General features: G+C 47.8%; 2 protein-coding genes across 3 annotated transcripts in view; one reads left to right on the top strand and one right to left on the bottom strand.

The window, feature by feature from the left end:
* The first annotated feature begins 826 nt into the window (after positions 1–826).
* znf395a (zinc finger protein 395a) lies at positions 827–12,283 on the top strand. The gene is made up of 10 exons (XM_079998066.1): positions 827–1,139; positions 3,927–4,372; positions 4,519–4,745; positions 4,918–5,030; positions 6,580–6,782; positions 7,422–7,522; positions 7,634–7,985; positions 8,414–8,509; positions 10,147–10,265; positions 10,655–12,283. The coding sequence occupies exons 2-10, from the start codon at positions 4,202–4,204 to the stop codon at positions 10,764–10,766; spliced, it is 1,494 nt and encodes a 497-aa protein (XP_079854192.1). The 5' UTR covers positions 827–1,139; positions 3,927–4,201; the 3' UTR covers positions 10,767–12,283.
* Positions 12,284–12,436: 153 nt separating this feature from the next.
* LOC307228442 (Golgi apparatus protein 1-like) overlaps positions 12,437–23,054 on the bottom strand; it is a gene marked incomplete at its 5' end in the record, with an annotated part of 56,024 nt that continues 45,406 nt past the window's right edge. Inside the window, 9 exons of one of the 2 annotated variants that reach the window (XR_013844085.1) lie at positions 12,437–12,780; positions 14,229–15,674; positions 16,405–16,511; positions 17,161–17,281; positions 17,414–17,521; positions 21,426–21,527; positions 22,163–22,305; positions 22,665–22,788; positions 22,884–23,021. Coding sequence is in view for 1 of the 2 variants with exons in the window: in XM_079998094.1 (XP_079854220.1) it covers positions 12,715–12,780; positions 15,567–15,674; positions 16,405–16,511; positions 17,161–17,281; positions 17,414–17,521; positions 21,426–21,527; positions 22,163–22,305; positions 22,665–22,788; positions 22,884–23,021 (1,017 nt within the window). The remainder of the gene's footprint in view (positions 12,781–14,228; positions 15,675–16,404; positions 16,512–17,160; positions 17,282–17,413; positions 17,522–21,425; positions 21,528–22,162; positions 22,306–22,664; positions 22,789–22,883; positions 23,022–23,054) is intronic. The other variant, XM_079998094.1, reaches the window with a different exon arrangement.

The raw sequence follows: 23,054 nt of genomic DNA, 5'->3' as shown, positions 1-23,054 counted from the left end.
TATATACACACACACACACACACACATACATAGATACACACACACACACACACACGCCATATGCGAGCGTGTGTGTTGGGTGGGGTGGGGTGGGGTGGGAGGGATGCGCGACATGCTGCTCTGCACGTACGTCCACTGACGGAGGGTGGCAACGTCGTTACGTAATCATTTTGGGAAGAGCGCACTTCTCCCACACGCACGAGTCACGCGCACCGGGTCCGCAGCGGTGGCGGCCGGGGGGGGGGGGGGGGGGGGGGGGAGTGATCTCTGTCCTGCCGCGGGAGGTGAGGTGAGGGGAGGGGAGGGGAGGGGAGGGGAGGACAAACGGGCACCGGCGCCGACTCGCACAGTCACCACACAATGACGTTCACCAGAAACGTGGCATAACGCTACGTCGACGTTTGCATGTCCGAAAAAATGCCAATTGTCAGACGCGCGGATCCCGCCCCCGCGTGATTACAGGGGGAACCTAATGGCGGCGGAAAAATGTGCGATTTGGAATCCAGGCCGTCGCCTCCGGCCCTCGCGGCTCCTTTCTCTGCCCAAACTCCGTAAACAAGTTGCCTTTGTGGGGTGTGTGCGCTGGAAGCTGGGACGCGACCAATCGGCGCCGAGTTCCCGCCCACGTGGTGAGCTTGTTTACTACGAGGCCTGCAAACCGTCGCCGCGCGGCACGCCGCAAAACCCGGAGCGGGGTGGCCGCGCGTTGCGCCCCCGCGACGCCCGGGCGGACGACCGTCCCGCGCAAAACGCACAACGGCGGCCCACGGACGCCGGTGTCCCGCGGGGGTCGTTTCCCAATGTGTGTCGCCGTTTTACACGGAGCCGGCGACGTTTGGTCCCGCCGGGGAATAGCTCCGGCCCGGCCATCCGACGCCAGACCCGGACCGGGTCTTACAACCCCCCCCGGGCACGGCACGGAGGCGAGCATTTCAAGTTGCAGCCGGTCGCAGCAGGTCTGCAGAAGGGGGTGTGTGCGCGCACGGACGGAGCGGAGGGCCACGGACGACCATTGAAACTTTGGGCTTGTTTTTCCGCCGCGGAAAGTCATGTCCGCAAGTCGGCTGCGGCCCGGGGAGCGTCGGCCCGATTGTTAAAACCCACGGGGCCCGAGGGAGACCCTACCGCGACCGGTGCAGGTAATTTCGACGAATAAGCAATTAATAACGCTGCGTTGTTGTTGTTGTTGTTGTTGTTGTTGTTGTTTTTCAGAGGCTGTTTTTGTTTTCACAGCCATCCTGCTAAAATACTTCTCATTTGCGTCCAACGATTTGTTTTTTTACTTTATATATATATATATATATATATGTGTATGTGTGTGTGTGCCGATAATGCCCCCATATCTGCAGTTAAGGGTAAAATGTCAATTTTACGTTAAGAATTTCCATGTTTATATTATGTTTGCGAGCATGTGGATCTGCCGCACATGTATTCGGGTCAAACAATGGTGTTGCCAGGGAAAGTTTTTCCCAGTGAAATCCCTTTCAGCTGCCCCCCCCCCCCCCCCACATTTAAGCGGTGCCGCGGCAAGGACCCGGTGAGTTTACGGCGGCGGGAAGTTGCTCCGGAGCCCTCGCCGCAGTGATTTCCCCGCGTGTCCGCGACGTGTCGGTGCGGCGCGCTGCACGGGGAGAAAATAGGAAAAACACAATGGACAGTGTAGTACAGTGGGGTGTCGGTGGGGGCAGACCCACTCGGACCCGCCCACTGGGGTTGTTTTTCCTGAGGACGAGCCCCTCGCGTTCCCCCGCCCACACCCACTGGCCGTGACGTCACGTCGATTAATGGTTTCCTTAATCGTCTTATTAGGGGAAAAAAATCTTTTTTATTATTATTATTTTTTTTTTTGCATCTCATGTTTCCATTTTAAGGGCGTTGAGGGGAACGCGGTTGCACACAATTTCACCTGATTGTTTATATGTGCATGTTGTGCAAAGCGGGCCAGAGGGTGACCTCACTGCAGGCTGATGGAGATAATGGTGCTGATGTTGTCACATGCACATCCTTGTGCACTATACATAGTGCACGCACATTGATATACACACACCTGTAGACAAACACAACGCACCAACTCACATGCACATTACATATGGATTGATGCATTCCCCCATTGCACTTCATTCTGAACCGTTTTCTTTATGCATTGTTTTATACCATGTTTTAATGGAATCGCCTTTGTGCATTGTGAAAAGCGCAATGAAAATCAAATATATTATTAATATTATTATTATCATTAATATCCTGTTTCCTTCTTTCACGACCACGTATTTATTTACCTGGCCCCTCGAGCCCGTTTCAATTCACTAAGTGTTTTGTTTAAACATTTTCGAACTTTTTTGCACATTTTCGAACTTTTTTTGGATTTGGTGTCCTATGTGGATTATGAGACCTGGTTCTCCTATTGGCCTTACGCTCTCATCACGTACATTCCATTTCAAATTTCGGTCGAAATAATGATTTTCATACCATAACACAGAGCCATTAACAGTGTGTATGACAGTGGCTGCATGACTCTGGCTGAACATACAGTAACTGCTGCCAATCAGAACGCCAGTGTTTTTCCTAATTCTAGTCTGATTAAAGGCCTGCTGCCATTGCTTACCACAGCCTCTGAGTCACCCTTTACTGGAAGCCAGTAAAAGGACGGAGGGGTAACTGGGGGGTTTGGGGGGGGGGGGGGGTGTCAGGTGTGTGTGTGTATGGTGTGGGTGTTGGCGTGACTGGTTAAACTTAAAATCCCTCTCTTCCACTGATTGTCTTTCACTTCTTTGCACCCCGTCCCTCTTTCTCCATTGCCCACGCCCCCGCCCCCATCTGGGCTCTGGGCTTGTAATGGGTAACAGGATAGGGGCTCTTAGTTCCCCAAATCTAACCCCCCCAGACCTGACTGTAAATTACGCTTGTGTTCTCTGCAGAACCAGTGAGTCAGGGCGCCTTTCTTATTATCCCAATAGTTGAGGTTAGTTAAGATTTTCTTCGCTCACATTCGTAGATCCGTAACATCCAAAACAGACTTCACTGGGCTGTAACCGTGCAGCAGTAAAGCCCATTAGATGGATGGATGGATGGATGGATGGATAGATAGATAGATAGATTCTTTGTTGATCCCCAGAGGAAATAGCAGTGTCAGCAGCTTATATAAAAAGGCAATAATAAAGCAATGGAATAAATAAATATCAAAAAAGAAAACGGAAACTGTGGAAATATATTTATATAAAAAGCGATTGACTGTACACAATAAAATATGACAATATACACCAAACAACAAAATATGACCTAAAAAATAACACACAAACAATAATAAAAAAAAAAAAAATAGAAATGAGCCCGAAAAAAATTAACTGGGAAAATGTGCTCATATACGATAACTTATTAAATAAAGCTTGCAGTGAACCAGTAAGAGGAACCTTAGACGAAAAAATAATAATAATACAATGTACAATAAACCTAATGACAAAATATTTCATGTCAGCCTCTGTCTATATCATAGTATATATTTCTTCACCCAGCAGGTGTCATTTTCACACCTGGTTTAATCCCAACACCTTTACTGCTTCAAAATTCCATTTATTGAATTAATTTCTTGGACAGTGCCAGTGCTTTCATCCGCAGCACACATTTGCTGGATTAGTTGACTTTGCGCGCTGCGGTCCCGTTGCGCCTGCGGCCCGCCCTGCGTGTCACCTTTCAACGGGGGCAGGAAGAGGTTTTAGCCATAGAGGGAAACCACATGCTGTGACTGTAAATATGAGGAACTGTATGAATGACAAGCACAGCACAGTTTGTCACCCTCGCGTAAACAGGAGAGGTCAAAAAATTGGGACAGTTCATGTCAAAGCAGGTTTTTATTTCTGACTTTGTTTACATTCATCTCTTGCCCTGTAACAGTAACTAACTCCTTCTCTCGCTTGCCCTCTCTTTCCCAGCCGAGAAACCCACACCATCTGGGACTCCGAGGGGGCCTGGTTTCCCAAAAGACAGGCAGAAAGACACAGAACCACAGGTGGAAACACATTGATACGGGAGGACTGTCGGGCGTTCTGACAGGAAGGCCAAACAGACCATTTATGCCTCTGGCAGACAGACAGTTTACTGAGCAGGACAGAGAGGGAGACCGGTAGAGCCGCAGGAGGACAGACGGACACTGCTGGAAGGTTAGAGAAATCCACAAGAAGAAGAAACGACAGCCAGCCAGCCGGCCATGCTGCCCAAGATCCGCCTGGGGAAGCGCTCCACGATGGGGGCACTGGTATGTCCCACCTGTCCCTCTGTGGGAGAGGAGCAGGAAGAAGGCGCGTCTCCTGTTGCCATGGCAACAAGACAACTAGGACCAGCGACCGTGGGGAAGGTCAAGCTGCATCCTGGACAGAAGGTGAAAGCGGTATTCTCTCGCTCTCTTTCTCTCTCTCTCTCTCTCTCTCTTGTTCCTAGAGCAATACTAATTGTATTGCTGGCCCTCTGGGTACTTAACTTTGATAAAAGTGGTCCCGTCTGAAACGTACATACACCTCCCCCCAGGTGTATTTGCAGTGTGGGAGTCGTGAGTGCGTGGGGGTGGTGGAGCAGCACAACCACATGGACAACCAGGTCTCCGTCCTGCTGCCCGAGCTGGGACAGCACGTCCTGAGGAAGATCGAGGATGTGTGGACGTCTCCCGCCACATCCCAGCCGTCCTCCTCCTCCCTGGTCCCTCTGGGCAGAGGGTGCCCTCACCCCGTCTCCTCCTGCATCGACGTCCCCAGAAGGTAGGTTTGGTAAATATGTGTGACTCTCTGACTCGCGTTTCCTGTTGCATACAAGAAAATCCTTCTTCCTTTTTCTGTTCGCCGATTTGAATACACGCCCACCCTTCCTTCTCTTTGTCACGTTCCTTCCCTTCTTCTCTCCTTCTCTCCCCCTGTTCTCTTGCCCCTACAGCCAGAGGAGTCCAGAGGAGGTGGATATGGATGAGATGATGGCCGCCATGGTCCTCACCAGCCTGTCCTGCAGCCCCCTGCTCCACAGCCCCCAGCACAGAGACACGCCCGCAGGTAAGAATGCAGGATATATTCGCAGTTGTCATTTTGATGTGTATCATCTGTAGTTTTATGTATTTTTGGATTGGTCACAATTGATCAACATATACTGTATAACCTATACATACACTATTTACTGGTCATTTCTTCCCTAAAAATCCTAGTAGTCATATGTTCTGCTGAGCCATAGTTGAATTATTAATGTTATAAGTAGTAGTCATGGTGGTAATATTAGTGGTGGTAATAGTGAAATAGTGATAGTGAAGTTCATAAAAAAGAAAATGGCAATATACAATAAGGAGGAGTTTGGAAAATTATGAGAATAGGCAATAAACCTAAGGATAAACAATAAATATAAGCCATAAGGTAGCAACGCAAAACGGCAATAAACCCCCCCCCCCAAAAAAAACTACTAGAAGGTCAAGAAGCAGTAACACTGCTTCACACACTTAAAAAAGAATGGATTGCAGCCACTAATATCACCATGAATTGCACATCAATCTGTGCGTCGGGGGGGGGGGGGGGGGGTCGTCTCCATTGGAGAGTCATTACATATTTACACCACTGCTCTATACTTGCCTGTTTTACAAATTATCAGTCTTAAATAACTAGAAAACTTGAAATAACTGTCGGACAGTAGGTATTTTGATTTGAAGTGTTTCATGAAAATGTACGCGCAACCCGCAACGGGGTCTCCGCGTAACGGGGCTCGAGGGACACTGGGTTTTACTTTGTGTTTTCAAGTTTATGTGCAATGACTATGTAACATTTAAATCGTGTGAGTACATCATTTATAAAACGTATTCCCACACACTTCATTTATTACATGAATTAACTGTTTATTTATATATTTACATTTTTACGTAAGAAATTCTAGTTCTCACAGAATCTTAATATTAAAATGAGAAATTATGACAGTTAATTGAATATATTTTCCTTTACCAAGTTCCGGGCTGCTGCAAGGGAAAAAGGCTGTGGCTTGCGGAGCTGTCAACGTTAGATTTTTTTTATCAACGTTTCTAATGGCTTTTTTGTACAATAAATTGTTCACAGTTTCAATAAGTCGCTTTTGGAGTGCGTTTTTGAAAACAAGACTGTTGCCTTTTCCGCTGCCTACAGATGCCGTGAAATAATAATAATAATAATAATAATAATAATGTCAAAACATTTAGCACTTCAGTTGCACCAGCTCTCTGAAGACGATTGCACAGTGCTGCCTTTTTTTTTTTTCTCGCAGTTACCACCAGTTTCAACAGACGGCAATAATTTCACTTTAACTGCGTGTGGCTATTAGCGCCGGTGTTTGTGAATTGTGCGCTATTCGCAGCGAGGATCATTTGCATAGAAAGGAGCCAATTTTTCTCCGACTGTATGAATAATACCTAATTTTAATACTTGCAAATAGCACTTAGACGCTCACATTTTCTGTGTAGCGGCTGCAAAAGCCGCGCAATCCCTTCGTGAATTCGACCCTCATTTGCTTTACGAGTGATAGTAGCAGTATGGTATTACCTGTGGTAACAGTCTTAACGTGTGTGTTTGTGTGTGTGTGTACGCACGCCAGCCCTGGGCACGGAGAGCGCGGGCGGCGAGCTTTCGGACAGCGGCAGCAGCGGCTACTGGAGCGTGGGCTGCAGCAGTGGAAGCCCCGCCCCTTCTCCGCCCATCACGGAGGCCGATAGGGCGCTGGCCACGCCCTCTGACGAGGGGCTGGACATGGAGCTGGAGCAGGTGCTGTTCGACGAACCGGCACCACGGAAACGCAGGGTGAGGGGTCACACAGCCACTTTCGCCTATACCCCCCTGTATGTTGGGATATTTGCATTCTCTTGAGAACTGTTTGACCACAACATTTTGAGGTGCATTTTGGGTCATTTTTCGTGGACTTTGTAGTGTATCAATTTAGGAATTACCATGTTGGACACATGTGCATTCACATTTTCATATTATTAAGATACGTACCCTTCAGCACCATAGTGATATTTAATAATATGTAACTATATATAATATCTATCAGAAACTGCAGTAGGTGCCAATGTCTCTATATTGGTTAAACTTTATAAATACGTATACATTTGTGCCCCAATAATTTTACTCAAATCAGCATGAATATTATGCACTGTATAGAATAGCACTTGGACAACAAAGTTAACCACAATGTGGCGTGGTTTGCATGTTCCAAGCCAATAGATTATATTTTAAATTTAGAATAAAATAAACAATAAAGGGCCAGGACTAAATTTGCAGAACAGAAGAAAAGGTTTTTTTTTTTGTAAGTGAAGGGGAAGTTTTCTCTTCTGCCTCTAATCTCACTCTACATCTAAACCACATCAGCAGTACATGTGGTCTTTGACAATTGTGTAACTCTGCTGTTTTCTTCTTTCTCTTCCCGCATGTTTCCTCCAGAACTCAATGAAGGTTGCCTACAGGTGTCTGTGGCCCAGCTGCGGCAAGATCCTTACCTCCGTGGTGGGGATCAAGCGCCACATCCGCACACTGCACCTGGGGTAAGGGACGCACTGCATTTCATTCTTGTTCTCCCTGGAGTTTAATCTGCCGTTACCTGGCCTGTTGCCTCTGGGAATCAATTCATTTCTCTATTTCTCGGGGTCCTTCAGGCAAGGTGGGGAACACGAGCGGTGTTCCCGCAGCGAGGAGGACTTCTACTACACTGAGATCCACCAGAGGGACCCGCAGGCCCACACTCCGCCCCCGTCCCATCTCAGCTTCAGTCCAGTCTCCCCTCCCTGCACCGCCGCCTGGTCCAGTCCCACCCTCACCCCGTCCCTCACCCCTCCTCCGGCTTGCGGCTCTCTGGGGGGTGGGCAGACAGCGGGGGTCGGTGCTACGCTCGGGGCCGAGGGAGCGGACCTCCCTCCGGACGGAGACTCCCAGTCCGGTCCTCTGAGCCAGTCCGCCCCCTCCACCTCCCGCAACTTTTGGCAGGTCCAGTCAGAGCACTCCTACCAGGTACGGGAACCACAACCGGGACGAGCTGAGGGTGTAAACAGTTTATTGTTTGAGATTCTCTGCAGCAGTTGTTATTATCCTGATGAGTCTGAAAGCGGAGGGCATAATTGAGACAGGAATTTATTTGTCCCTGTTCCTTGTTCATGCGTGTTTTCACAATTTTAAGAGAAGATAACACTTTTTACATCCTCAGGGTAAATAATTATTGAAAAACTGGTGTGACACCCACTCCCTCAAAACAGATCACTTAAGGTGCTAAAAATGTGACGCACTCATCGTCACAAGAACCTGCATTGCAGTGATGCTCTTGACAATTGGTGTCAACCTATGCGTAGATGTGTGTAGTGGTGGAAAAACAAAATCGAAACCTGCCTCGTTGCTCACAAGTCAACAAGCATATATTGAGTTTTTTCCATTGGTTCCTTCAGGCTCCGCCCCGTGCCAGTGTGGTGTCCACGGTGCCTTCAGACTCCACGTCCTATTGTTGGACCTCTTCCACCACTTCTAGCTCCAGCAGTAGGCCGGTGAGTTTCATGTCCTTCCCAATGGCACTATTTAGGTCCTGAATCACACACACACACAGACACACACACACACACACACACACACACACACACTGTAATATTGGACCTTTTACAATTCAGAAGATAGATAAGGTGTGGGCTGGCAGGCTGGTCGGTGTGGAATACTTCAAAATAAGAAAAACAGGAGCCTTATTGAGGTCCAGCAGAACATACATCCTCACAAATGGCCTTTGATCAAGGAAGGAGGTTAGGACTGTAGGGCTGGAGGTAGTTTATAGCTTTGGAGGTAGTTTATAGCTGAACCCAAAAGTCGAGGACCGTCAGATTAGTGTTGTAAGGTGTTGGTGTTTAATCAACCCTCTGGGTATAAATCAGGGGTCTCAAATCGCAGGCCCGGGGCCAACATCCGTGAGAAGACGTAATGTGGCCCGCTTACATGTTTAGAATATGTTGTTAAATCTGTCCCGGAACGCTCAATTAAGAATTCCGAATATAAAACTGAATGTAACCGATTAATGATTTTGATTAGACAAACTGACCAGTGGCCTCCACACAAAGTTTGATTCCCCTAATATGAATAGGAACAGTTGTTTTCCTTATAGAGTAGAGAATGTTGCTACCGTAAGACTGGAAACCCTGGCTGATTGGTTACTCCGTGAGCCACATTACAGTGTCACGACCTTTAAACCCTAATATATCCTATAATAAATCCTTAGGAGTTTCCCCTCGTATACTCAGGCATTTTCTCTTAAAGTCCCTTTAATACATCGTTACTTCCAATTCCACGAAGGAGAGAGACGATCCCTTTTCCAAATTTTGTGTGTGTGTGTGCTTTTTTTTTTTTTTTCTCTCAATGTGAACAAAGCGGCTTCTGTGCTTTGCAGCATTTATTTTCCACATCTTTCAGCCATGCTGAATTCACGGCATAGCGGGCCGGGAAGCGTGTCAAAACACTGCCAGGGCTCTGGCCGTTTCGCTGGGGGGGGGGGGGGGAGGTGTTCCCCACCAGGAGAACACTGTTTGGTTGTTTTGGTGAGGCAGAATTATGGCCGTCCACCCCGATGGGACGTCCTGGATAGTTACCAGGCAATGCCCCTGCTGATTTGATAACATTTTTTCCATAACTGTGCTGCCTTTGTCTTCCCTAGTCCTTTCCCCTGCTCGCTGTTTGAACACTGCCCCATGCAGGCTGAGGCCTGTAATGACAGACTATTTTTTCTTTTTGTGGTAAACAACACGTGGACAAAGAGGTGGGCAGGGCAGCAGCCACTGCAGCAGAGAGACACAGAATACACGTGTGTGTGTGTGTGTGTGTGTGTGTGTGTGTGTGTGTGTGTGTGTGTGTGTGTGTGTGTGTGTGTGTGTGTGTGTGTGTGTGTGTGTGTGTGTGTGTGTGTGTGTGTGTGTGTGTGTGTGTGTGTGTGTCAGATATTCCACATTGCATATTAGGAAGCTGAAATTTGATTTATTTGACATTTGCACAGAGGCAGGGCAGTACAGGTACATTGGAATTCTTATGCATATACTTTGTACACATAAAATGGTGATTAAAGGCGATAAATATAACACAGAAATGTCCCGTGACCCCCGCGGTTGAGAGTGTCTGTCTCGACCTCATGAGTTGGCGCTATTTCCAGGTGGCGTCCTTCCGTGTGCGCTCGGTCAGCGTGGGGGAGCAGTGGCTCCAGCAGCAAAGCGCCCCCATCAGGCCTCACCCCGCCAGCGTCTCCCCGCCGCGCTACCACTGGCCCACCAGGTCGGCACCTCAATGTCTTTGTCAAGTCACACCCATGAAAACGTTCCATTAACGGGTTATGGTTCTATCAAGTAACTTGAGCGGAGCATCTTTCCCGGGTGAATCCATCACGAGATCACATTCCTTGGACAAAAATGTTTCTCAAATGTATTTTATGAAAATTGTACTGAGGATTCAAAGGAAAGTCTAAACCTTTGTTTTCGATTAGAAATCTCTGTTCTCTCAACGTCGGATCAAAAAAAATAAATAAATAAAGATCCTGATGGCAATCACTTGGTTCAGTCTCAATGGTAGAAAACTAAGGTCTAAGTTAAAAACAAACAAACTATCATTTTCCTTTATATTGTTATAGCATTTAACTGTCGATCCTCCCCTCTCTCGGCCCGCAGGCGGGTGCGCGGCGAGGCCAAGAAGTGCCGCAAGGTGTACGGCATCGAGCACCGGGACCAGTGGTGTACGCCGTGCCGCTGGAAGAAAGCCTGCCAGCGCTTCCTCGACTGAGAGAGAGAGAGAGAGAGAGAGAGAGAGAGAGAGAGAGAGAGAGAGAGAGAGAGAGAGAGAGAGAGAGAGAGAGAGAGAGAGAGAGAGAGAGAGAGAGAGAGAGAGAGAGAGAGAGAGAGAGAGAGAGAGAGACTTTTTTTTTTACTAATCATGTGTTTTTCATGTTGTTGTTTAAAGAACCCGTGTTGGTGCTTTTGACATGCGAAGCAGGGCAGCTATGTGACCTTTTGACCTTTGAACTGTTTCATCCGTAGAGACACGGAGGGGTCTGCACTCGAAGGCCTCCTGTCCCTTTTGTGCACGTGGAATCTTGAAATATATTCCATTTTGGTTTAAAAAAAAACCAAACAACAAAAACAAAACAACAACCTCAACCTTTGTGCAACTTTCCCTGCGCAGATGAGTCCAAAGCACGTGCAGATGCTGCGCTGTTACACAATCACGCATGGTAACCCTGGTAACCGGTGTTCGATTTTCAAACATGTTTCATATGACTTGATAATGATAATGAAAACGCAGACACGTTAGAGAAGGCTCTTTTTGGAAATAGGAATTTCTTGAGTCCCTTGCGCAGTATTGGGAACCCCCCCCCCCCCCAAAGGAAATGTTAATACTTGTTGGTTAAGGTTCTGTTCTCGGTTCTACAAAGTGCTACAAAGCTTTTCTTCCACGCCGGCACACGTCCCTCACGTTCATGTAAATTTGCCATGATTTTGCTTCATTTTTATTTCCAACTGACACATCTGTACTGTTGTGTTTTTGTATCGTACTGTACGTTTGTCCCTCCTTTGAAAACATGGGTCTTCCACATTGTTCTCAGCTCAGAGACGCTGTGGCGTTTCCCACCCGAACGGAAAGCGGCTTTGTTTTGTTGTTTTTGTGATGACGCGCTCCTGATACCAGTGACGTTCCCATTTTCTTGTTTACGTACCACACAGTTACTGCGGCTGTTAGTCAGATAAACGTGTGCGCTGGTGGAGTGGTTGCCTAGCAACAGGAGAGCGCCAGTGCCGCCCTGCTTAGCGCTGCGAGCTGGAAGAGGAAAAGGCTGTTTACATACGGAGGTTTTACGTCGACCGAGTCTTTCTCTGGAGACAAATGCCATCTTGGATCTGAGAGCAAATGCAGTATTTAACCACAGGGCTAATTCCGACGATGTAACTTTTATATATCGTCATTGCAACTAGAGTTATTACACCTTTTGCAAAAATAAATGTTTAAACCTTCAAAAAAATAAATATATATATATATATATATATATATAAACTTTTACCTTGGAGACTTAATGCAGCTGCTCAGAATGACTTGTCTTTTTACACGACTATTGCGGACCTAAAAAAAAAAGTTAAGACTTGTCTTTAGAATGTTTGTTTCGTTGTTTGCAGTAAACCAATGACATTAAAAAAAAACAGTCTTATTTATATTGATCTTTCTACCGATGGTCTGAGTAAATGTTGATTTGACTTTTTTTTTTTTTTTTTAAAGATGAGCTCTTTTATACACCATGTGAAATGTAAAATAAAAACATTTAAAATGGCAAAGTCTAATTTTGTTTTCAGTGTGTTTTCCACATTCAAACTTTTTTTTTTTAAATTAATTACAGCACTGGACGTGTATGAAGTGTTTTGATGAATGTAGCACCTAAAATGAGTTGAGGCGAGGCCAAGATATGAAAATCTGCGGACAGGTTTATTAAATTGACAAATTTTATCTGTACAGTGAAATCAAATCTCACAATGTTACATCTGTTACATCTCCATATAACATGGCATCTCAAAAAAAACAAAACAATCGCACACCCTTTGTACACAGAGAAACTTACAAAATTGTTTTTCTCCGCTGTCAAGATCGGCTTTTTACTCACTCCTGTTCAGTCACTTTGAGCAAAACAAAAGATGTTGGAAAAACAGCAGAAGCCCGGTCCGTCTTTGTCCTTCCGACAGAACCTTCAACACAGACTTTTCAGGTCAGATTTTAGGATGCCCGGCCTGTTCAACGGCGTCAGCCATGGAACCTTGGGAAACGGGGGGCGACACAAAAATACAAGATTCCAGATACGCAAGTGCAGAAACACATGATGCCGGACGGCGCACATGAGATATGATCCATTTGGCGCTGTAAAAAATAAGGCCTATTATTTTTTAAGACTGATCTATATCGTGAGTTACGCATCATCCCTGGCCAAAGGTTTCTGGTTTGGCCGACATATGAGAAATAGGAAGGTAATTGATTTTTGGAGGCAATTCTGTTTCTTCTCAAATGTACAGGAGCTCGGGAATGAGTCCCTCCCTGGACGGTCTTAATCAAAAGGACATGTTTGACACCGGGACACGGCTCATTTCACAGAGGCGATAATAGAAGCAACAAACCCAGAAATAAAAAAAATAAAATAAAATAAAACATTCCTACCCTCAGGACTAAGCTCTTCCATTTCCCTTTCTCATCCCTCGCTCATTGTGGAAACACTTTGTTCCGTGTATTTCAAATATCCAGATGCCAGAGGCCTGAATACTGCTGATCTAGAGGATTTCTCTGACGCCACGGTTGCACTTGTCTAATCCTTCAAACCCTCCGATCCCCCCCCCCCAAAGTAGTAAAAAACTCAGGATCTGCAACTGCTGAATGTTTTTAGGATGCATGGCTCAAGACAAGGATATATGAAGCTTTGCTTTGCCCCCCCCCCCCCGCCGACCTCTGTCCGAAAAGCAAAAAGACTCGGGGGCAATAAGGTAATTTTTTTTTTTTCTCCATGTACGGCTTAGAAAAGGTGTTACACGTTATGTCTTACACACACGTATGCAAGCTCGCAGTTACACACACTCCACATGTTCGTTAAACAGCGCGCCGCACACCGTCCGTCTGCTAGTAAATAATATATTATCTACAAAGATTACACAGGCTTTTTTTTTTTCCATGTTTATTTTGTCCTTTCCCGGCTGAGCTCGGCAGCACATTTCCAAAGGGAAAGTCAGAAAAAGAAAATAGACTTTCTTTACTTTCTTTTTACACAGGTTTTTACGTTCGCTATGTGTCATATTGACCACGCCTTCACCCAGTAAGTGAACCAAACCGTTAGAGAGAACAGCCTTTGGCCCAGAAATAAAGCAAAAGAAAACAAAATAAACCCTGCTCTGCTAATTCTGACATTGTTACATAGTCGTAACCTATGGTTACCAGGGATGCACACTGATCACTGCTTTCACCCCAAAATAAGGAGAAAATAACCATTATGTGCCATGACAAAGTGTTCAGATGAACCCCCCCCCCCCCCAAAAAAAATGAAAGGAGGGACACGACCATGTGCTGAAGATATTCCCATCTTAGGTTTGGCTCGTAACCCGGCGAATCCCCAAAAGTTCCTGATTCCTTCAAACTGGCTTCGTCCTCCTGACGCCGAAGCTTCATTTAAACCACGGTGAAAATATACAGTGAAACATACAGTGCACGTGGGGGAGTTCTCACATTTTGGGCTTCCAATGCTGTAAAAGCCAAGAGTCTCTCAACGTAGAAGGGGAAGCCACTCAGTAGAAGCACGTAGAGCGCACGCGCGCGCGCGCGCACACACACACACACACACACACACACACACACACACACACACACACACACACACACACACACACACACACACACACACACACACACACACACACACACACACACACACACACACACACACACACACACACACACACGCACGCACACAGATTCAATCATTAGTAAATAATAAATAAGGCTTTGAAAAAAAAAAATAAAAGTGCAAGGATTCAATTAATATTATAAACAACATTCTCAATCAACATTCTTGTTATAGAAGGCCCACCTGACGAGGCAGAGGGACGGATTTCGGCTACTACATCTAGCAAGATCAATATCATCATCATCATCATCTTCATCAATCAGTGAGGTCTTCAATTGGCCGGGTAGCAGCCTTTACCGGACTGGACTGGACTGGGTGCAGGGGACAAAGGCCTTAAAGCAACCGAACCCTTGCAGAACTTTCCTACAACTCCTCAAATTCTTCATAGAACTGCAGAAGCCGTGTTTTCTGAAATGCGGAGCTTCTGTTCCTTCAGCCTAAACCGGGGACGACTTCCCATGAACCTGTGACTGTTAAAGCCCATTCATAAAGCGGGGGGGGCTCGGGGGGGTGGACTAGCGGGTACTCAAAAGTATCACCCCAGGCTGGAACCCAGATCTCAGTACCGGTCAGGCAGTAAGAAAAAAACGGGAGAGAGGTGGTTCGCCTGCTCCATCCCCCCCCAAAGAAAACCCATCTTGAAGTGAACTAAGCAGGTTTGGGTTTTTTTTCTTTTTTGCAGGCAAACGATCGAACGTTACATGGACGAGGAGACGCGTGACGCGCGTGCTTGTGCTGGGGAAGAGAAAAACAAAAAGCTAAAAAAAAAAAAAAAAAGGCTAAATCAAGAGATGTCTGCCAACGATTGGGGCAGTCCCAGCGGGAGGAGAGGGTGAAGGAGGGCGCGAGAGAAGGAGCAGAAGACAAGATCTACAAGAGTCTGTTCCATGTCAGATGATCGGGGATGAGGCCGTCGCCGAGACGAGAGGCGATGCCACCGAAGGGAGGACGAGGACGACTATGAAGCAATAAGCGGAGGAGGAGGAGGAGGAGGAGGAGGAAGGGAGGGAGGAGGGGGGCATGGCGCCGGAGGTGCGATGGGCGGGGTCGGAGGAGCCGGAGCCGCTCGGCGCTTCGGTCCCGGCCGTCCCTGCTCCGCTCTACCTGTCCTTCAGTTCCCGCGTGACGCGCTTGGTGATGCGGCCGCAGAGCAGACCCACCAGGAAGAGCACGCACACGCTCAGGGCGATCATGAACAGGATGTAGTTCTTGGAGGGCGACGTCATCACCTGCACGGCCAGGTCAGAGAAGCCCTCGGCCGGCGCCACCTGGTGGGGAGGAGGAAATATCAAACACCGGGGGCCGCTTCCGCGCGCACAGTTAAGGCCTCATCTTCAAACTAAAATCACACTTTGAATCTGGACTCACTGAAATGGCCTTTGTCAGCCTTGGTTTGAACAAAAAAAATAAATAAAAATCGGATTTCTAGAAGATTAGATGTCTTATTTATCTAGGTCTAAGCGAGGGCTTCAATTAAAGGTTTATCTTAGGACTCATGGATGTGGCGGATTCAGAAGGTGCTGCCTAGTCCTTTATGACCTCGTCTAAGACCTCCTGTTCTAGAACTAATTCATCTTAAATTAAGCAACGCCTCAGAAAGGCATTTTTGAATTCTGGATTGATTTAAGTAAAATGATCTTAGTCCTGATTTAGATGAAATCCCCTCTGCGAAAACCGCCTAGACCACTACCTGTACTGTACACGCCTTTCCAAACCACTTTACGGCCAGTATTGACAAAATGTATTTTTTACGAATACCTCGAGATTGATCATTTTGACGATATTTGGGGTGTTTTGAGTGCCTATCGGTGCTTTGATCACATGCTTCACACATAGCATCGGGTTTGAAGCCTTTCCCGTCTCTTCCTCACGGAGGACAACTGCATAAAAACACCTCAATGTTGAGCTACCGTAGCCTGACCGAGGCCCAGCCAGTACAGAGCTTTTACTTGCCGGTGTAATGAAAACCCGGCTGCCGGCTCTCACTGTGTGCTTTACCTTGGCCGCGTAGCTCCACATGTCGATGCGGTCCTGCAGCCGCTTCTTACACTCAGGCTGAAGACGCACACGCTTGTCCTGCAAGGCCTCCATCAGACACGACATCTCTGTGGCGGAGACAGGGGGAAAAAAAACAAAAAATAAAAACAGAGAGAGAGGAAGATAAATATTATGAGAAACGAACTCTGCGAGCGGCCTCGCTGTCTGTTGAGAAATGTTCAATAACCGGGAGAGGGGCTCGTCGCTCACACCCGACGTTGGGGGAAGAAATCATCTCGACGGAAGAATTGACCCTTCAAAGTCGGAGTTGTTGTCGGCGATGAAGGGAAACTCCAGTGTATTCGCTTTTTGTCCATCTCCCCTAGAGTCCCTTTAATCATTCCTCTCTCATAGCAAATACCCAGAGGAAGGGATTCCAACCGCTAAAACCATGGCGGAAGCGGAAATTTCTCCAAAATATTACCATGAGTTTAATGACAAACTCATGCTGTAAACTTTGGTGGTACTCATAGAAAGACATTTTGTATGTTTACTCATAGCCGTCATTTCTGACTTAAAAACACTCTAAATAATGTTGAACATGCAGATTGACTGTCGATAGTCTAGCTTGTGCTGAAAAAGAAGAAGGTGAGCAAGATTTTGGCCCCCCCACCGCCCTAAAAACATTCCTACTTTGTGTTCATGCAAACGACCGCTGTGTATCTTCTAAAGGCCTCTACAAAACAACAACGTCACGTAACACTGCATTGTACTGACGTCGTCCTCGGCCGGGCGTGATGGCGGCACAGTGGTGTTTGAGGTCCAGAGCGCAGGCCGTGTGCAGGACCGGGTCCACGAAGATGTCCGCCTTGCTCTCCTTCAGCATGTTCAGAACCTCCTGAGAGACCCCCCCGAAAAACAAACAAATAAATAAATAAAATAGGGCATTTAAAAGAGACGAGTCAATGTTTCTCCTGTGGCCCCCGCCCCCCCATCAGGCAGAGGAGCGTAACGGCTCAGAGCTTCCTACCTTCTTGCAGGCGTCCTGCTTGATCTTGAGGAGGTTGACCTTCAGACATTCCTCCACCTGACCCGTCTGTTCCTGGGCGGCTGCCTCCTCCGCACACAGCCTGGAGATCTGCAGGAGGAGAGGAGGAGGGCGGGTGTGTTTCTGGAAACTCTGCGTGTGTGCGTGCGTGCGCGTAAGTAATAAAGGGCCGGTTTCACGGACGCAGATTGGGTCTAATATTAGACTAAATCACACTTTTAATCTGAACGAACTGAAATGGCTGAATTGAATTTTCTCAGTCATGGAGTAATCTCCCACGTCTTGGTTTCAGTGTGCGCTTGTGCCCACTTTGCCATGAGTGTGTGCATATTTGAAGGTTGAGTGTGTCTACAGGATGTGGAGCTCTGTTGTGTGTAGGGTTAAGTTTGTGGATTGCTGAGTGTCTTATTTTTGGACAGTGTACATACTCAGTGTGATGGTGGGCGGGATATTCAAGATTCAAGATTCAAGATTTTTATTTGTCACATACATATACATACTTCCATACATATATGCAGTGAAATGTAATGCAACGCACCCGGTGATAGCACACAAGAAGTCCTAGGAAAAAGTACAAAAATAAAATAAAATAAAAAGTAGAAAATTCCTTTCTAATAGACCGACTAACTGACTCCTAAAACGTAATACAGTAAGTGGAATACTTATAGAATAAGATAAAAAATATATAGAATAAAATACAATAAAAAATAAATTGAAATAAAATGGAATAGATAGAAGGAATATGGCTATGTATATACAGATATGTGCATTTAAAGTGGCATGTGAATTAAAGTGGCATGTGAATGTGAATAGTGTGAGGTAGTGTTTGGGATAATACAGCACAGTATACAACAGTACGGCGCAGCAATACGGCATCACGAACAACCCTGAACAGTGATACAGTATGCGGTACAGTATGCTACATACAGTACAGTAGGTAGTGGAGCCTAGTGCATGGCTCAGTTAGGACCCCTGGTGAGGTCAGCGTTGACAGTTCTAATGGCTTGAGGGAAGAAACTCCGTCTCAGTCTCTCTGTTCTCGCTGCGTGACTGCGGAGGCGCTTGCCTGACCGCAGCAGCTGAAACAGTCCGTTGTTGGGGTGATGAGGATCCTTCATGATCCTACGGGCTCTGCTACTACACCTCCTGGTGTATAGCTCCTGCAAGGGGGGGAGGGTAGTTCCAGTGGTACGTTCAGCTGAACGCACCACCCTCTGCAGGGCCCGCCTGTCCTGGGCAGTACAGTTCCCAAACCAGGCAGTGATGTTGCCTGTCAGGATGCTCTCCACTGCTCCACAGTAAAAGGACTTGAGGATCCTCACCGAGACCCGGAATTTCCTCAGCTGCCTGAGGTGGTAGAGACGCTGCCTCGCCTTTCTCACCAGAGTGTCTGTATGAACAGTCCATGTTAAGTCCTCTGTGATGTGGACTCCCAGATATCTGAAGCTGCTCACCCTATCGACAGAAGTCCCATTAATCCACAAGGGCGCGTGCGTCCTCGATTGTGATCCACGCCTAAAGTCCACAATCAGCTCCTTGGTTTTGCTGACGTTCAGGTGGAGGCTGTTGTCCTGGCACCAGAGTGACAGGTCAGCCACCTCCTCGCGGTAGGCCTTCTCATCGCAGTCGGTGATCAGGCCCACGACCACGGTGTCGTCAGCAAACTTGATGATGGTGTTGGAGCTGGACCTGGCCACACAGTCATGTGTGTACAGGGAGTACAGTAGGGGGCTGAGGACGCAGCCCTGGGGGGGATCCTGTATTCAGGGTGAGGGAGCTTGACATGTACTTCCCCACCTTGACCACCTGGGGGCGGCCTGTGAGGAAGTCCAGGATCCAGGTGCACAGCGGAGCATTCAATCCTAGCTCCAACAACTTGACAGCCAGTCTGGTGGGGACGATGGTGTTGAAAGCTGAACTATAATCAATGAACAGCATTCTCACATAGGCTCCCTTCTGGCCATCCAGGTGCGTGAGCGTGGTGTGCAGTACCTGGGAGACCGCGTCATCCGTGGATCTGTTCTGCCGGTACGCGAACTGCAACGGGTCCAAGGTGCGGGGGAGGGAGGCGCAGATGTAATCCTTAATCAGCCTCTCGAAACACTTCATGACCACCGAGGTGAGGGCCACCGGACGGTAGTCATTCAGGCAGGTTGGAGAGGCGATCTTTGGGACAGGAACGACGGTGGACCTCTTGAAACAGGATGGGACCACTGATTCAGCCAGGGAGATGTTGAATATTGTGGTGAACACCGGAGCTAGCTGGTTAGCACAGGTCTTCAGTACTCGTCCAGATATGCCGTCTGGACCCGCAGCTTTCCTGGTGTTCACCCGCATCAGAGCCCTCCTGACCTCGTGCACGGACACTGAGAGTGCGCGCTCGTCCCCAGCGGTGTAACTCCAATTAGCCGGCGAGCTAGCGGTGCTGCTGCCAGACTCGAACCGCGCATAAAAGGAGTTCAGTTGGTTGGCCAGGGAGGCGTCCACACTCGTGGCTGGGGAGGAGCTGCTCTTGTAGTTTGTTATTGTTCGCAGCCCCTCCCACAAGCGTCTTGTGTCCCCCCGCTCCATCTGCAGCTCCACGGTGTCTCTGTACGTCCGTTTGGCGTCCCTCACCGCCCTCCGCAGATTGTACGACGCCGCTTTGTAATTGTCCATGTTACCAGATACAAGTCCGTCGTTGTAAGCGGCCGTGCGCGCATTCAGAGCGCAGCGGATGGATTTATCAACCCATGGTTTCTGGTTTGGAAATATCCGAACTTTCACCGTGGGAACGATTTCATCCGCGAGCGTAGCCACAAACCGCACTACAACCTCCGTAAACTCGCTGACGTCACTTGAACTCGCTTGGAACACGTCCCAGTCTACGTCAGTCAGAGCGTCCTGAAGCGCAGCCTCTGATTGGTCCGTCCACCGCTTCACTTCCCTCGTCATCACCAGATCCCGCGCGATCAGAGGCCTGTAAACAGGAAGCAGCGAGATCGCGGCGTGATCTGATTTCCCGAAAGCAGGAAGCGACACGGGCTTGTATCCGTTCTTGTAAGGAGTGTAACAATGGTCCAGAGTTCTGTCTCCCCTGGTGGAACACGTGATGTGTTGGTGGAAATTCGGCAGAACTTTTTTCAGGTTGGCCCTGTTAAAGTCCCCAGTCACCACCACAGCCGCGTCGGGATGTCTGAAATCCGCACAACACATCGTACAGAACCGACAGAGCTGCGTCGGTGTCCGCTTGCGGTGGGATATAAACGGCTGTAATGATGACCGTGCTGAATTCCCGGGGGAGATAAAATGGACGGCATAGTATGGTCAGCAGTTCCAGGTTCGGCGAGCAGGAGTGGGAGAGGAATTTGGTGTTGTTGGCGTTACACCAGCGGTTGTTTACCATTAGGCAGACGCCTCCACCTTTGGATTTCCCCGACTCTCCCGTTCTGTCGCCGCGGAACACGGAGAAGGCCTCGGCTGGACGTATGGCTTCATCCGGCACCAGTGGGGTCAGCCATGTTTCCGTCAGGCAGAGGACGCAACAGTTCCTCGTGTCACGCTGGAATTGAATCCTCGCTCGAAGTTCATCCATCTTGTTCTCCAGGGACTGGACGTTAGCAAGAAGGATGCTTGGCAGAGGTGGACGGTAAGGTTGCGTCCTCATTCTGACCCGAATGCCGCCTCGTTTACCTCGGTGCTTCCTCCGTGGGCCGGCTCGTGGAACAGCGACTCCATTTTTGTTGTTGTTGCGAGTGTTCCCGCGTAGGATTTCCGTCGGCCACTCTGCTCCCACGGATAAAAAGTCCCAAAGTTGTTCGTTTATGGAAATCTTTATATCCATGAGTGCATCGCGGCCGTATGAGTTAATTGTTGATGTTTTTCTGGCGAACATCGTGATAAAAAAAGGAAAAAAATACTAAAGAGTAAGAAAGTAACCGGAGCGCCGGCGCAGGCGACCGCTAGGGGCGGCGCCACTATCGCCACCGGATATATTTGTGTGTGTGTGTTGTACCTCCTCTGTGCAGTGCATCTGGAGCTGAGGGTCCAGTCTGTAGTCGAGTGCCGACTCCTGGAGAATCACTCTGATCTGATCCTCGCAGTCTGGAGACAACCTCTGGGAAACGCGCGCACGCACGCACGCACGCACACACACACGCACACACGCACGCACACACGCACACACGCACACACACACAGACACAGACACAGATTATTCCGCCAGGTATATTCACATCTACTAGGAATTTGTGAGGTTTGGAACGTTTTACCAGCTGTCTGAAAAAAAAGGGAATATAACAAAAACAATTGTATAAAATGATAATAAAAAAGAAAAAAGTGATAATAAAATTGAAAATAGAAATTCCAAAATTTCCCAAAAATTTGTGTAAAAATGATAAATATTAATTATTACTATGTACTAGCTAGCTTATTACAGTATGTACAGTGTAATACCAGTGTTATTCGACATGCATTTATATGTGTTTCCATTTCTTCTCCAATTCCTTGTGTTCACCAAACATTCTTCGCATCAGATCGGGTGATATTTTGGAGGTGAGCCAAGCTTCGAGAAAGGACTTGGGCTGAAAGATGTTGAGCAAGTTGACGATAATCAGACGGAATCCAATTTAAAGCCCATGCAAACTGCATTTGAATCCAGTTTGAAATCCACACGGACAGCAGGTTGGATCCATTTTGACACCTTTGACTCCAGTTTGACCCCCCCCCCCCCCAGCTGGACCTGCCGCTGACCTGGTCGGCGTATTTGAGCTTGAGGCAGCTGATGACTTGGCCCTCCAGCTCCGTGTCGTCGCTGGCCTTGTTCAGGATCGACTGGCAGAACTTAGGGATGTCTGCCCGACACGCCTTCCTGAGAACCGGATTCAACCGGTAGTCTGTGTACATAAGTTAAAAGCAGAGAGTGTACATAAGTTAAAAGCAGGACGGATGGATAGATAGACCGATAGACAAAAACCTAAAAAATTAACAATAAACAGCAGACCAGTCAAATGAACCTAAAAATAACAATACTAATTTGGCGACATACAATACATCTAATGATAAACAATGGAAATAAACCTAAATTACAACAAACAAACAAAAAAAATGTAGCAATATGCCATAGAGCGGAGGAGTAAAGGAAGGAGAAGATGACAGGATGGATTAGAGAGATGACAGGAAAAGAGAGCTAGGAAGGAAATGAAGGGATGGGACGGATATACCGCTCCCACTGGGCTTCTACTCGTCTCCGCACCTGTGTTCTGGGTGATCTGCCTCTTCGTGATCATCTGTTTGCACTTGGGATCCATCAGCTCGCTGTTCTTGTTCTGCTTCAGACACTGGAGGACGTTCCTCGCGTCGGCCTCCGTGCAGAACCGCTGGAGGGCGGGAGGGAGCGCGACACAAGAGAGAGAAGTGGGTATTATGTGGAGAAGACCGGGGGCACCTCTCGCACTCCCCCACCTCTCCGCACCTTGATCATCTGCTTGCAGACACGCATCAGCTGGTAGTCCAGCTCCGGGTCGCTCATCTCCACCTCCTGCAGACGGAAGATCCTCTGGTGGCAGCGCGGGCTCAGCTGCTTCTTGTTTTCTTTCAGACACTCGATCATCTGGAGCGGGAGGATGAGTGGGTGGGGAAAGGA

Source organism: Zeus faber, assembly GCF_960531495.2.
Source record: "Zeus faber genome assembly, chromosome: 3".
NCBI lineage: Eukaryota > Metazoa > Chordata > Actinopteri > Zeiformes > Zeidae > Zeus > Zeus faber.
The sequence above is the reverse complement of the archived record's forward strand: the minus strand, read 5'-3'. Positions and strand labels throughout refer to the sequence as shown.